The 15,974-nt window shown below is 35.0% G+C and overlaps 1 protein-coding gene across 6 annotated transcripts in view; it reads left to right on the top strand.

Moving 5' to 3' along the window:
* Positions 1-15,974, top strand: part of LOC105339998 (uncharacterized) — a 37,282-nt gene that overhangs the window by 425 nt on the left and 20,883 nt on the right. For 2 of the 6 annotated variants that reach the window (XM_011445820.4, XM_011445821.4), the window contains exon 2: positions 2,448-2,631. In XM_011445820.4, the coding sequence (XP_011444122.3) occupies positions 2,448-2,631 (184 nt within the window). Of the gene's footprint in view, positions 1-2,447; positions 2,632-6,048; positions 6,247-10,682; positions 10,722-14,361; positions 14,582-14,876; positions 15,039-15,974 lie in introns of those variants that run through there. The other 4 variants (XM_011445822.4, XM_066082266.1, XM_011445826.4 and 1 more) reach the window with 4 other exon arrangements.

Here is a 15,974-nt window from a genome sequence, read left to right as displayed (position 1 = left end):
TGTCGATAGTACGTTTGAAGTTGACATTGTTTATAGCTCTTTTGTCGAGGGCAATTTTCATTTGAAATACACAACAACTTTACACGTTCGATTAGTGTTCTATAGTCTTCAGCTTTCATCATAGATAGGATATTATATATATCGGCTAAAATTTGGCCATTTTTTTGTTTTAAACATTTACGAGACCTTTCTTCTTTGAAAATTTCAATTTTTTTTGTATTGAAAAAGTCTGATTTTGACAACTCTATTTTTACTTTTTAAAGATAGAAAGAAAATTGACAATTGCTTTCTATGATAATAAGGACAATTAATTTAAAACCTCATGGTATCTTAATTGTAATAAATTTCTTAAGCTTAGTCTAATATTATGCACTGTAAACAGAGAAATATTCACCCGTGTTTTCTTCCCACCCCTTTCAATCTCGTTGTAAGTGGGCAAATTTAATATTGGGCAATACTGGGCAAACCCGAGACAATTTTTTATGTTACTGTCTTAATTCAAAAGAATATCTATCCCACATCTATGTCTCGGTTGAATTCAAGACAGGATGAAACCCTTTTCAGGTGTAGAAGGGAGAAGAAAGTATTACATGGGCCAAAAATAATTCTGTATACAGTATATTTACTAACTGATGAACTTAACTGTGGGATTTGCAAAATTGAGAGAGAAAGTAAAATTCTTTTTGTTTTTATCATGAAATTTTTAATTAAAAATGGTTCTCGAAAATAATACAATCAATTCTAAGGACAGACTACCTATTTTGTATCATACAATTTCACTTACATACATTATAAATTCATAAATTATATACCTTTAATATATGTTTAAGCGTAGGGACTCTGACTCAAAAAACCATTGTTTTACAGGTCTTTATAGTACAAAGATGTCAGGTATTTCATCGTTTAACAATGCGAATGCTTTTGTTGATTTGAGAACATGTTGATTAATTTTGAACAACATAACATTTTGGTAATGTTATTTATATTAACCATACTGACCAATTAACAGTGTTTATTTCACCCCCTGATTGTGTTATTTTGTATGTTGGTTTTGTTCAGAAGAAATGCATGAATTGGATGACCAATTAACAGTGTTTATTTCACCCCCTGGTTGTGTTATTTTGTATGTTGGTTTTGTTCAGAAGAAATGCATGAATTGGACCACTGACTGTTGATATGGCCAAAATAAAATTATTGATTGTTTGGAATTGCCTCCCCTCTGATACAATATTATTAGCAAAAAACAAAGAACTTTTTTTAAATGGAGATTTCTATTTTATTTAACAATTTTTTATTAGTTTAAAAACTTCAAGTTTGAAAATAAAAATCCCTCCCTTCCTCCTGGGTCTAGAAACCTCCAGATGGCAATTTCAAACAAACATTTTTTTTAAGGATGGCCTAATCAGCTGTTTCTGAAAAAACAAACAAAAACAAACATGGCTACTTAACCTCAGCACAAAAAATTTGACTGAATATGTACATCAATAAAAGCATGCTGATTTCTGACACACCCAAGGCATTGAAGTATAGATTTTTTTTTCCTGAAAATTTTAGTGATATTGTATTGTCAGCTTTGGGGGTTATAGAATGGATGTGTTCTCTTTTGTATAGGATCAAGGCAACATCTTTGCAAGATACCATATACTGTCATTTCGGTTTCATGTAAACAATTTAATCAAATATATTCATTTGCAGTTTTATTTAGCACATGCTATTGATTATACATTGTATAAAGCTAAAAATAAATCAAACGGCTTCAGAGTGTATTTTTAAAATTTTTATTTGAAATGAAAAAGAATCATTCAAAGCGATGGGTTTAGGAATGGGGGGAGGGATATGTCAAGAGAGCTAGTAAGAGTACCTTCTTAATGGAGTTATAGGGTGTTAGGTCTGAAGGTTACTCAGCAGTTGACCTAGAAAGAAATGGTTGCAGTGGAACAATTATGAAGCCACGGTGTACAATAAATTACAATGAAATATTCATGTCTTGACACCATTTAGAGTATCTTTCTCTCCATTATTGATGATCTTGTCAACTTGTACCTGGATGTTGGTAATTGCATTCAAATGCTGCATCTTCAATGTATTTGTTTAACTTACAAATTTAGTGCATTCACTCAGAATCCACAGAGCATTTCAACATGTTTTGAGTTTCGTTTTTCATTAATTCAAATTTTAGATCAGGGGCACAGATCTGAGTAAGCCTTAAAATTGATAACATCTGTCTTTGAAAATTACGAAAAAAGCAACATTAATCTGATAGTTATTCAAAGTGTTTAAGAAAGGAAATAAGTCAAAGTTCTATTTAATTTTTTTTTTCATAGAATGTGGTAAATATGATAGTAGTACATATATATGAGTGTACATATATTTGGAACCTCATGCAAAAGTTTGTGAAATATCATTTCATTGCACATTTTGTACATTTTTACCATTGCCATTTGCAGAAAAGCGCTGGACTCTCTCTCCCCGCGGAACACTTCATCCCAAAAGTCCAGCAGGAGCAGCAGATCCCCGGGAAGGAAGGCCAGCTCAGCCCGGAACAGCAGCCGGAATGAGGACAACCTGCTCCTAGGATCCGAGTCTTCAGACAATGGGCAGAACAAGAGGAGACAATCCAGTGAGGCAGAGGTAAAGGGTCTTGGCAGAGTTATTGCCCCTGATCATGTATAGAAGCCAATGATATACATGAATATGTATATAGATTTGAAACAAATTTGGTACTAACAAAAGATGTAGTCATAAAACAAAGCAGTATTTTGGAATTTTGGACGCCTTATTTATTATAGTGACGCAGCATCTCAATTATTCTTAGTTCTACCGAAAATCTAGAGTTTGTGAATAAACTAAGTCCCTTTGCCGAGTTTGCCCTAATTTATGCCTTCTATTTCTTTGATGGAAAGTAGCATCTGTTTAAATTCTACATCTGCCAAAAATCAAAAATGCATAGCAAAATGTCTTGCATTTTAAGCTTATGAATATAAAAATCTACACAAATTCAATTCCTGCCAAATATTTAGCTAAATGCTATGTTGTAGCAGTATTTGTAATAAAATTTGGATAGCATATATTTAACTGCAGAATTTCTCTTCATTGGACATCTCAACCAGCTATGTACAGGTTTCTCAAATTCTCAAATGGCTTACATAGAGATGTTCATACAAAGGGCTGAAGAAATAATGCTAAGTGTCCTTAGACAAATAGTTTAATTATATAGTGAGGGTTACATTCACCCTCAATTCTGATGACTATTTTTAGTCTAACAGATCCTTTATTAACCCCACCCCCCTCCTTTTCCCCCATTTTCTCTCATCTCTGCATTTCTATTGATTAGGTACATTTGTACATTTGTTATAGAGAGACAGAATGGGGGAAATTGATTCTACACTGGATAATGAATTAACTATTTGTTCAGGGAATTTCCAAATGCTTGGGTGATTTGTAGTACTGTGGTAGGTGGGAAATTGAATTAGGGGAGCCCTGCTCGGTTTGGTTTGCCGGTTTGGGTTGCCGTATTGCTGGGGTTTGTTGCTCCAGGGGCCTTCGTAATAAACACAATAAGTTTATTATAAATTCCATAGGTGCATTTTGTCTTATAAATATTTCTATCAACGTCAATGTTTGGTGCAGGGAAAATCTTTGCGTTATAAACTCTGCTTTGTTTTTTTTTGTTTCACTGAGATCTGCCGGCCATGTTGGGCCGCCTTCAAACATCTAATTTTGGGTCAAATATTGACATTTTATCAGCAAGCTAATGCAATTTACACACAATTTGTGTAATTAAAGTCTGTTTGTTTTTCAGAACAACTAACTCTCTCAAGTAAATTGATTTATTCTTCTAAAAGTACAGGTTAATGTAACAGAGGTCGATGCAAGGTATACACCTATTTCATGTTATTATTGTAATATACCATACTAATAATTTGGAGAAAAAAATAGATGTTTTTAAGACAGCACTATCTTTTAGTTTCAATAAGAAAAATAAGACATTCATTCTTTGTTTGTTTGATATTTTCTTAGTTAATTGTCATATTTCATAGTAAATTTTGTGTTTAAATTTGTGTTCTATATTGACCTGTACCTAAAGCAAAATACTTTTTATTGGTACATGACTTATTCCCCTTTGGCAGAAATGAATTGCTGTATAAAATCTTCAGTTCTTCTTTAATTTTATTTGCCTTTTTATTTTTATTCACCCTTTAATTTCTAGATTTTCATCTTCACTTTTTGATCTTTTTTTTTTTTTTTGCTACATATTTAATATATATGGTATTGTAAATTATTTCTTTTTCCAAAATTGCCATCTGCATTCAGTAAAAAACAATAATAAACTATTTTTGGAAATAAAACACCTCTTATTAGGGTTTTTTCAAAGGAGAGATTTATTTGTTTTATGAAAAAATATGATTTCATTTGAGCATTCACATGGAAAAAATAAGGTTAATATTGTGAATATTCATGTAGTTAAATCTTCTACTGGGGGTGGAGAAATAGCATTATGATATTAAAATGACGGAAAAGTAGATAGAAAAACACGGAGTTAAAAACATGTCTAAACAGCTTGTCCTACAGCCAAATCATTGATTGTCCCACGAAACATGAGTATACTCCTTTTTTTTTTAAACTATACGCTTCTTCGATTTAGCTTGGGTTTCTCTTTTCTTCCTCCCTTCTCCTCTCCCTCAATCTTGCGTCAGTGGCTGAATTATTATCGAACTTTACGGAGTGTGTATGAATATTGTGTCAAGTCACCGGTCGGTATTGATATCCATTTCAGCGGTGTTTAATAGTTTGTTTAGGTAATCGCGAAACAGTATCCGTTCAATAAGTCGTCGAAGCGGGACGGCTAGAAGTTGTGTTTGCTTAAAATGAGTTACCTTGTTGCCCTGGTAACCTTTTCATCAATAATTGAGCCAAATCAAGCTTGTACAAGTTTCGGGGGGCTTTGTTTAGATAATAGATTTTTTTTATTCTTTAAGCATTGAATGAGTTGCAATTATGACTGAATTTTGTGTGTTTGTGTAATGGTTTAAAGGTTTAAACTATTGGTAAGAATTGTGGAAGCTCATACAAAGGCTACCAAAATGGGGCCCATAAAAGGAAAATGCAGAGAATATTTTTAATGAGGATCATTAAAGGGACATAAAAGTGGTACATACAATTTTACAATTTGATACTCATACTAATTTTGTTAGAACATGTTTCATTAGGTTGTTCAAGTAGAAAATCTAATTTAGAAGATTAATGATATAAGATCTTCATATTTTCCAAATTAAAGAGTGTTTGATTAATGATTGAAAGATATATCTAGATGGATATATTTCAAAAGAAGAAAAAGAAAGGAAAATTGCCATTTAGGTTTGTAATTGAATTCATTGAACTGTAGTGTACAAATACCAGTAAGTAAATTTTCCAAGAACAAATTATATAGACATTGCGAATGGAGATGAGCTGAAGGCATGACAGGATGGGAAAAAAGGCTTTTCATGCAAAAATGGGGACCAGTCATGAAATAAAATCATGCCAGCTGACGTTTATTCGGTAGATGTATTGGTCTATCTCCTTTTTTCACCGCTCGGTCCACTTTGAAGTCGGTGAAATTTGCCCGATCCCCGAAGAACGCCGCAATGAAACATTCATAATTAGTGGTCCCAGTGGTGTCAGAGATGGTGGAGGATGCTGAAACATTGATATATCTGGTTCCCCCGAGTAGGTATATTTCCCCCACCTCTCTCTCTCTCTCTCTCTCAATGGAGGGCCGTATAAAGTCTACTTCTATTGTTTCTGCAGCGGGAAGATCAACAGCTGTGGGGTATATGTGCTGTTGTAAGTGTGCGTGTGTACACAGAAATTGCTGCGCGGTATACAGAGGCCTCATCCTGGTCAATAATTCAGTTTACTGCATGTACGGGAATTCCTCTCATTTTTGTTGCCGACAAAATTCACGATATTTTTTAGGGACCGATACCCAGTTTCAGTTAAAGAGAAAGAGGAATCAAATGGTGACAGTTTGGTCGGGTAATTTTTTTTTTCCCCTCCTCCTCCAATGTGGGTGGATTGTAGGAAATTTGGAACTGAGTTATGCCTGATCGACTTTCAGATATGTTTTGCCGTTGCGCTACAGTGCCCCGGTTTTGAGAAGCAGTGAGGAGTAGGGTCTTTTAAATGAAGGGGTAATGGGAAAGGTCGTTAGTGCCACGAGTTCGTAGCAATTCACCCGTTCTAAACGCATGGTCACAGTCCTAGGTAAGTTGTCGTTTTTTTTGTTATGAATAGCTCATTATTATTTGGCGAGTCCAGAATTTGTAATTAGATGTTGCCACTGTTCTATCGGTCAGTCACTTCTCTAAGGTTTGATATTCAATCCTGGGTATGGAGTTTCGTCTTCATGAACAGAAGGGCTTTATTCTGATATGTAATAAGAAAAATCATATCTAATATTGGGTGTTTAATGATAGTAAGAGAGTAAGCAACAAGTCCTTTGTTCCATATACTATATATTTATAATGAGATGTACTGAAGTGTAGTAATTTTTTTGTACCTTTGATTACTGGGATGTATGGTATATGCATGTGCTAGCTTAAAGTGTTGCAATATTAACATAAAGTCATTGCATTACTATTTAACGACAGAATTCATTTATTGTCATGATTTACTGGATTCTGCTTGTTTTAGAATAAAAAGGAGAAAATTAATTTTTTAATTCAGAGACTAACAGAATAATTGTTTTCTTGTTATTTTCATTATTTTGTGTGGTTGAAGACAAATGCAGCATTATTTTGAATCATTGAAGATGTATGTATGTGTTTTAATAAGGCCGGGCCAGTTCTCGAGGGATTCATTGTTAGCAAGACTTGATAGGACGCATGTACAGGGATTGTGGTTGGAATATCCTGAACCTCAATCATTCCATGACGGAGATTGGGTTTTAGTAGAGTATAATTATAATTACAGTAGCATCTCTTTAATCTCAGGTATAATATACGGATAAATGTCCACCTGTATGCTGACTGACCAATCATTTGTCTTCGTGAATTTTTTTTCAGAAGACCAAAATCTTCAGCATGTTTTGTAATAATTAAAATGTTTTTACATTATATTATGAGAACAAAATTATATCGGGCCATGGCATGCATGATATAAATCTATTGTAAAATATATGACTATATGTGAACGGAGATGATCAGATCAAAAGTATCTAACTGCCAGATCAGTTGTTTTATCTCAACATTGTCGCCCATATTTGATACAAGGGATTTTATCATATTGCTTGTAGGTAAATGAACTACTCTGATCACTGCTCTGAAAATTGTCAAGAGAGAAGTTGTTAGATTTTGCTGTTTGTTCATAAGTTTGTTTTGAACTGCACTGTTAGCAATTAGTGTTCTCCGATTTGTTCCTGTGTTAACCTGGTTCATAATTTCCTGCATCAACATGATCAAGCTCCCTGTGAGATCTTGAGTAAAACTAGTTCTTTTCTTTTTTTTCTATGGCAATTGGTTTAGTTTTATGATATGAATTTCTGCCACCAAACAGTTTCTGAACCAAGGCTTGCACAGTCCTATTATGTATTGCCCTGCAAACTTTTCCAAGCATGCAGTTTCTGCACTAGGTTATCTAAATAAATTAAGTTTTTCTAATATCACGTACCCTGTAAGTTTTTTTTTTTTCCAAAATCCATGCAGTTTCTGCGCTGAGCTTTGTACTAAATCTCAAGTTTTATTTTAGTATCGCCCTGCAAGTTTTTTTTCAGTATGGCCCAGTATTACCGCCCTCACGCGTACAAATGCTCCACTCCTGGCCTGACAGTGGGTCAGCCTGCTACCTAACACAACAGGTTTTATATTGATTGGTTCGCCCCACAGGCATTTTTTGTGGTCAATCTTCTTCTCTCGGAATATATGTTAACACGTTACCTTTTATATACCACCTAGAGCTGGACAGAATCTGTGTGAATGTTTCTAATAGTGGACGGATGATGTGGCGGCCGGTGGAACCATATAATTGTGTGTCAGTGTACACCTCTTCATTGGAAAATTGATCTTCGTAGGTGTTTGGGAGATAGAAAAAAAGGTATTGGGGAAAGGTTGGTTTCCTGTTTTAAAATGTTATACACGGTGGATGGGTAAAATGATTGAGTGTTTATGCTAGTAATTACATTGCAATGTTATAAATGCTCCACGAAGTTTAGAGCTGAATTGCTATTTTAGTAAATCTTTGAATTGCTTTCATACAGCTTTGACCCCAAGGGTTACTTGAAATAAACTGACAATACTTCTGATTCATGGCTTTGATGAGAGAGAGAGAGAGACAGAGGGGGAGGGAGGGATAGATAGAAAAAAATTTTAGAAGAAAAGGAAGGGTTAATCAATTTCAACTTTACTTTAGAGAAGCTTGTCATTTTGATAATATAGGTGTAACATGGAAAGAGATTGGAGGATGGTCGTATGAAATTTACCTGTTCACAGTTTACTCTATAGAAGTATAAGTTTTTTGTGCATGTTGACACGTTTTATGATTCCTTGTTTGGAGAATCTGACAGGTAGTATGCCAAGCTACACAGATTGCGTTTTATAGAGTCGTAAACATCAGCCATGTGTCCCTATACAACCCATGTAGCAGAAACCATGTAGGGAAGGTGTTTTATTATTTATTCGGCACAATTAGGGGGGTGTGTTGCCAGAAGTGGTCAGTGAATAGAGGAGGAGGGGCTAAGGAATTTTGCGACCTGAAAATTACCTGCCAATTTTTCAGTGTCAATAACAGGGGTGAAATTACAGCTCAATGTGAGGCCATTTTTGCCAGGTATATAATCACAGATGTTTTTGTTTTTGTTTGCAACGAAAATCCATACCTGATGTGAAATCTGGCCAAGTCTCCATGATTGGAAGCTTTGATTTCAGGCAGTATAAAATTTTTTTTATCAATTATGCGGTATAAAATGATGCCTAGATTTTGTTGGTTTAATCAATGGGAAAATTGAAGCTTTGCGGTTACCCAAAACCCGAAACTGAATTGCAAACTTGAGGTAAAAAAAAATGTTATTGGGTTTCGATGCATACGCAAGGTGACTGCCTGTTGTGATAATTACACGGAAAAGGAAGTTTGTCGGGGGAAAATACAAGACAGGAAGTGCCTCATTTTATGGAGTATAGTTGAGCAGAAATCTTAAATATATTATTAACCAAAAAAAACCTTTAGAAACAGAGAGGAAGGGGAATTTTATAGCTTTATAGCAGGGTAAAATTGAGGAAAACATGATTGATTTTTCTCTTTTTTTTTTCTGTGTAGATAGAACCATATGATAGAGCAGGTTTCAAGAAATGCCTCATAAAGACAAAACTGCTGGTAGAAAGAGTTAATTGAAAAACTAACGAAAATTAATAGCCGAAGTTCTGGCTTTTTACAGAACTTGCTAGATCCCAAGTGCTAATTTTTCACGGCGCAAAAGAAATAAACATTAAAAATGCTGGTTTTAGCAGGTAGTAGTTATGCATATTGTCAAGCACTCATATATGGTGGGGGAGGCATTATTTATTGTGTGGTTGTTGCAATTGCTCTGTATTTAAAATCCTTTGATTGTTAATTTATAACATATCAAGTAAGCATAATCATGATAATTATCCTATTTGATCTGAACATGCTGAAATTGGAGTCACAGAATATTTCCAAATATTTTTCCCCTGACTATGTTATACAAAGTCCAGGATTTCGAAGCATTCAGAATGCATGATTCTCCTGCCAGAATTGGTATACACGTATATGTGTCTTCATTAAAGCAGGTTTGTAAAGGAATGGCTATTTCTGAAGAACACCGGACGTTAATGGGGACAGGAAGTGTAATCACTTAGCGAGTTCACTGCCAAGTTCCTGTTGCGAAACGTCTTCTGCGAAATCCCTGATCATTCGTGTCGCAGCATATACCTGTATTAATTACAGAATCCATGATCAAATCTTGTGACACCATCATAAGCATTACATGTCATATACATTGGCTAGCTGATAACAGTTTGATAACTTGAGGAATTGAAAACGAATGATGATTTTGTTGTCAAGCAATAAATGGTATCCATTGATACTAATATAAGATACTATCTAGATAAAAGATTTTAACTATACTAAGGGTATATAGTTTTAAACAATGCCGTACAGTAGGTAGAAACATTGATTCCTTGCATTCATTAACTATTTCTTGGCTTTGATTTTTTTCTCAGGATCATTTGTAATAATAAATTGTATCCTATTAGTATATATAGACCTGTACATATAATGTACATCTAGACATCATGCCCGGGAAAGGTTGTTTCCAAGTTGTCAAAGCACGGAGTTTGATTGGTTCATTCATTGTTTTTCATGAGTTTGGTATTGATTGAACATCATAAACAATAGAAATGATATGTGCAGTTCCTACCTCAGAATCCACCAGACATTTTACCCTCTGCCTCTTGTTGGTGTTCCTTTCCATTAATTAGTTTAATTGATTGCATTTATCTGGAGTACACTTGTCTCCGTGAATTGGTCTGATGTAATCGGAGGAGAGTTTTTCGTGATCAGAGATTGTCGTTAATGTACAACTGCCATGTTTTATTCTTTTGATAATTGTCACATTAGCTCGCTGTGCCCTGGTCTATTTTTGAAAAGGTGTACCGTGTTCAAACTGTATGTTCGATACTGAGCTATTATACTTATATACCTTGATGATATTTCAAGATGGAGGAAAGGTTTGTGAAAATATGTGACGTTTCCTTCAATAAGAATGTTTGAATGGTTGCAGGGAATCTATCACATAGTGTTTAGCAATATGAGATCAAGATTTAAAAAAAATAATTTGGAAATAGTAGGTTTTTAAGTTAAAATTAATATCCAACTATTCTAGAGTTGTTTTTTATTTAAATCAAACTTGCAATAGTGGTTCTCTAAGTGAGATTGGATCCTGTAAGTTTTTATCTTCTTTGTGGTTTATCTAAATCTTTAAATATGTTTTAAGACATTGAAACTTAAGACATGGTTGCAATTTTGCAATAGACTGACTTTATGTTTTTATACCATTACCTGGTCTATGAAAAATGATACCACTTTAAACATATGTGTTCTGTGGAATATATATGTTATGATGGTAGTGTATCTAACTTTGGAGATGGTAGATTAATATAACTGAAGAATTGACATTTTGATTTGTTTCCATGAACAAATTGTACGATCACAAGAGATTGCAAAACGATTCATGGAGATGCACTAAGTTGGTTTTGTAGGGAGATACTGTTTCATTCCAGTATTTTGCATATTTGTGGACACTCTGATGCAAAGTAGTGAGGTGGAATAATTAGCACACTCTGTTATGCAATTTTGTAATTTAGAATATTGGAAGAGCCTGAATATGATCCATTTGTTTTTGTTTATGATTGAATTTTTATTATATTTTTTTTTTATGAATTTGCTTTGCGAAATGACCTGTCCTAATTTAACCGTTGGAAGGAAATTAGTTTCTTTTGCATGGGAGAAAAGGAGTTTTATGTGGAAATTCAGAGCCAATGAAATGAATATGGTTAGTTAAGTGGAGGAAATTGATTGAGTTAAAATGCCCAATTGTTTGGTATTGATGTTTTTGGGGAAGGTTTTTCGCTGGTTCCCCCCGTCTCTAATGGACGGCATCCAACAGCGCGGAATCCTGAACTAGAAACAGGAAAGCACCACAGGTCCTTTTGTGTGCCTGGGAAGATTCCGCGGTTGGTCGTGGGTCAATATAGCAAAAACCAAATTGTATACATGTAGCCCTGAAATTACAGGGCCCGTGTTTTGTTAGGCATCAATATTTATGGATTTTTGTTTTTAACCAAATGATGTTTATGAAGTTTGTCTTGTGTGGAAATTTTCGTCCGTGATAATAATGACTAGCACAGATTGTAGAGAAGTCTAAATGGATATAGGTCCATACTACAATTTGGCTCAAGTTCGATTGATATTTTATCCATAAAGATATATATTTGTAAGATTATATATATATACATTGAAGCAAGATCAACCTTTTATAGGTTTTTGACTTCATGTCTATGGAAAAGAATCACCATATTTTAGCTTTTCTTTAAGCATCCCATCAGGGGAAATTAAATTATTACTATTTTCTCTATAAGGTTGTGTTGTAATTGGAGCAGAATCTTTCAGCTGGGCAGTTTATCAGAAAAAAAATTGTTTTTTATGTTACCTCAGGCTCAAGTGCACAGCAAGTTGATAGAACTGTAACAAATGGTTGCAAACTAACCAAGTTTTTGATCATATGAAAATAGAAATATTTATTTTTGGACAAATGGGGAGAGAAAGTGTGTTTGATGTCTGTGATGTAATAACCAGTAATATAACCAGGAGCCAATGAAAATCAATTAATTCAATTACAGCATGTAACAAAATAGTTCGATCCCCTCCTGTATTGTCCTGTGATCTACCACCATCTGTTGTGACAGAATCGCTGATGACTTGTGTGAAATCAATTGTAATGAGGTAAAAGCCAAATATTTGCCAACTTGAGAGAGGGAGAGAGAACAGGGTCAATTGAGAGCTTACAAAGGAAACATCAAGTCAATAGGCCCTTTCTCTGAAGTCCCTTCTGTATGTTCACACTTGTTCTTTGAGGGGAAGACCTGGCTTCTGGGTGAAAAAATAAAAACTGGTATGCTTGCATAAGGGCTAGCTGTCTGAGACAGTCTCTGTATAACAGGATTCAAAAGGGAAGAACAATTCCCTTCAGAAACACTCTTTGAAAAGTTATGAAATAAAGTTATTTGCAGCATACCATCTTTTATATTTTTTTTCTTCTAATAATTATTAACATGAAAGGTGTTTCTGCCTTTAACAAATGATTATTTTTCTTTGAACATGCAGACTTTCAAGGTGATTTTTAAACATGTACAGCTTTTTTTATTCATAATAAAGAAAAGGGGGGAAAAAGATATTTCTAGTAAGTTGACGCTTTAAGGAATAAAAATAGGTTGCCGATTTCTGCTTGCTTTGCAAAATGCAAAAATTTCAGTAATAGATTGTTTGCAGCAGGACTTTTTCATTGGCTGCAATGGAGGCAATAAATCGTCAGCTAGGGCTGCTGAGCATGTACTTTAGGTGTTGGAAATTTGCTGTAAAATTATGACTGCCTGCATTCTTACATATATCATGGCTACTGAAAGAAGTCCCACATAATGATTTCAATGACAGCTAAAGAATGGGTCCTCATTAACATAGAGATGGGGTCAGAAGGCAAGAGTATTACCGTGGCATTATGACTTGGTTTTTGTGTACGACCAAAATCGTTAGACAATTACTGTTGAAAGTTAGAGAAGGATTTAGGGGTTTAAGGTAGTACTGGATGAATATGGTATGAGGAGGGGAAAAAGAGCTGATTAGCCAAGCGGTCTTGGACTGTATCATGTAATGTCCAGCTAACGGTATTGTGACAGGGGTGTTGATCTGAGAGAGAGAGTGTAATCGGACAAGTTTGTTTTAGCGTCCGTGAAGTAGTAGCACTATGCAAAAGCTTTAAACTGTTTGCTCAATAAGCATTACCTTGGGGGAAAAGAGAATTTGTTTAAATACAGAATTATAAGCTTTTGTTAGAATGAAATAATTCCGCATTGGGGTTTATTCAATGTGGTCAATAGTTGGTGAGAGGGGCACAGAAAAGGGGGAATAGGTTATGGCCAATTTTTTTTTATTTCTGGTAAGCAGAATCTAAAAAAAAATTTCTACTGAAGATGTCTGACAACAAGTTCTATAAATGTGGAAACTTGAGACCTGATGATCAAAAATCTAATACAATGTTGTCTATAAAAAAAATTTTTATATATATTTCTTCTCTTGTTCTTCTTTTCTTATCAATTGGATTGCTCATTACGATGATAAAAAGATCAATGCATATTAAAGTTCAGAAGGAAATTCAATTTCTTCTTTTTATCAAGGTCAACAAAACTAATCTATTCTACCTTGTTTACTACTGCAGCGGTTATTTTTGGCATTCTTGTTGGATATTAAAAAGCAGTGTCATGTACTTTTATAAAAATTTTCAAAGAGGAAACCTGCTTGAACCTCGTTGGCTTAACCATAGATAATTCTCTATTTTCCATCTAGGTAATCCCCTACTCTTTTTTTTAATTCACTGGGCCAGTAAAAGCAAAGGCAGATTAGGGTCAGTGAACTGTAAACTGTATTTTTGGAGCCATTCTTTACTGACCATGCTTTCGACAGTAGCACTAGTAGACTCCAGAGGCAAGTAAATTCCTCTGACCCCTTCCTAGCTCTCTCTGACCAGCAGTGTGGCTACCGGTATTCGTACTTGTACAGTGTGCATCTGAAATGAGGCTCCGTTCCAACAAGTTGCATTTCTTTAATTATTTTTTTTTTTTTAATGGTAAAGACATAGAATATGACTTTAAGAGCAGATGAAAGAGAGATATTGTCAGCTTGACCTGTGCGCTATATCGAATGGTGATAGAATTTTCACCTTGGTGGTGCCATCCAGTCCCCAAGCATATGATTTCACAGGATATGAACAAACCAATTACACACCTTTGCTAGAAAAAGGGGAAACAACCTAGGGGTAGGTATTTGTTCATTGTATTCTTGTTTACCTTTGAAGACAACTTATTCTTTTTAATTCAAGACGAGATCTCTCTTTTCCTTTTTCTTTTCCCTCTATACCCCCTTTCGGTTTCTCCCCTGTTGTGATCCCCTTTTATTGTTGCTTTAATTATTGATTTGTTAATTGGATGTTACTAGAAATTGCTTACAGAAATATTGAGCTTTTGACCAGTGTGCGGGACTCTTTACCATATACACACACTCCCAGTCTCTCTCTTTCTCTCTCAATTCTTCGACTACTCTCGGTATCTCTGTTAGGGTTGGAGAAGGTTGAAACAGGTGCTTGCGCTCTTCTTCTTGTTTCTGTTTAACGGGGAGGTGTCAGCTGACCTTGAGAGAGTGAAACTTCCGCATGTTGCCTACGATGTGTTACACGGATTTACCTGTGTATTTGTTTTTCACCTGTAAAACTCCAGGTATGTGTAAAATCATTCAGGTCATAAATTACAAACAGTTTGCAAACATGTTAACTGTTTCTTGGTCTGAGTACTTTTGACCATAGTTCTGTGTCTATTTTTGTGAAGGTATATCTTCTTGTATATATGTATATTCCCCTCTTTTCCCTTATCTTGATCAATATTTATTGTATAAGTATAATAGTGTTGTATAGTAAACTAGATTACTTTGGCTCGTATGTCATGAGAAAAACAAATGATACTTAAATATTAAAACTGAAGTGAAGTTGTTAATTGTAAATGGACTGGGGGGAAAAAATATATAAATTTCTGCAAAGTATGTGCTGTACTCATGCAAGCCCATACCCATTATTGAGTTAGGAATGTGCCAGCTAGTTCTCTGGGGAGATTGTACCCGGCCATATCTAGGATGATCAAACAACAGGGCTAATTCATTGAACAATGGATCGAGGGGAAGGGGAGATTAAATATTGATGCTTATGACACAAAATACATGTGAAGGTATGTCATCTGAGCTGGTCCCCATAGACCATTGTTTGGTCGTCGGGAGTCTCGCATTCCAGCGCCCTATAGGGTTAGTGCTCTAGTATCATGTGCAGGGTATGTTTCAATCATGCTATTGCTATGATATATATCATGTATTGCTTAAAACCGATGCAGTCCATATGTGATGCTGGCGGCAGCACCAGTCATGCTGATGATGCTGCAGGCTAATGTGTAACTTGATCTCCCCACTGCTTGGACCAAGTGTACACCAGATGCATTAACCCTTCTATTTTTTTTTCTCTCCTTAGCATTGCTTCTTGAGCTGAGTTGACAGGATATGCAGGCCTGTTATGTTGATTTACTTGAAGGCCATGGTTTGTCATACCCTTGTCATGTTGTACCACAGTCAAACTGAGACATTGCAGCTTGGTCCACTTGATTGAGATGCAT

The sequence above is a fragment of the Magallana gigas genome, chromosome 4, assembly GCF_963853765.1.
Source record: "Magallana gigas chromosome 4, xbMagGiga1.1, whole genome shotgun sequence".
Lineage (NCBI taxonomy): Eukaryota > Metazoa > Mollusca > Bivalvia > Ostreida > Ostreidae > Magallana > Magallana gigas.
This window is presented reverse-complemented; position numbering and strand designations above follow the sequence as displayed.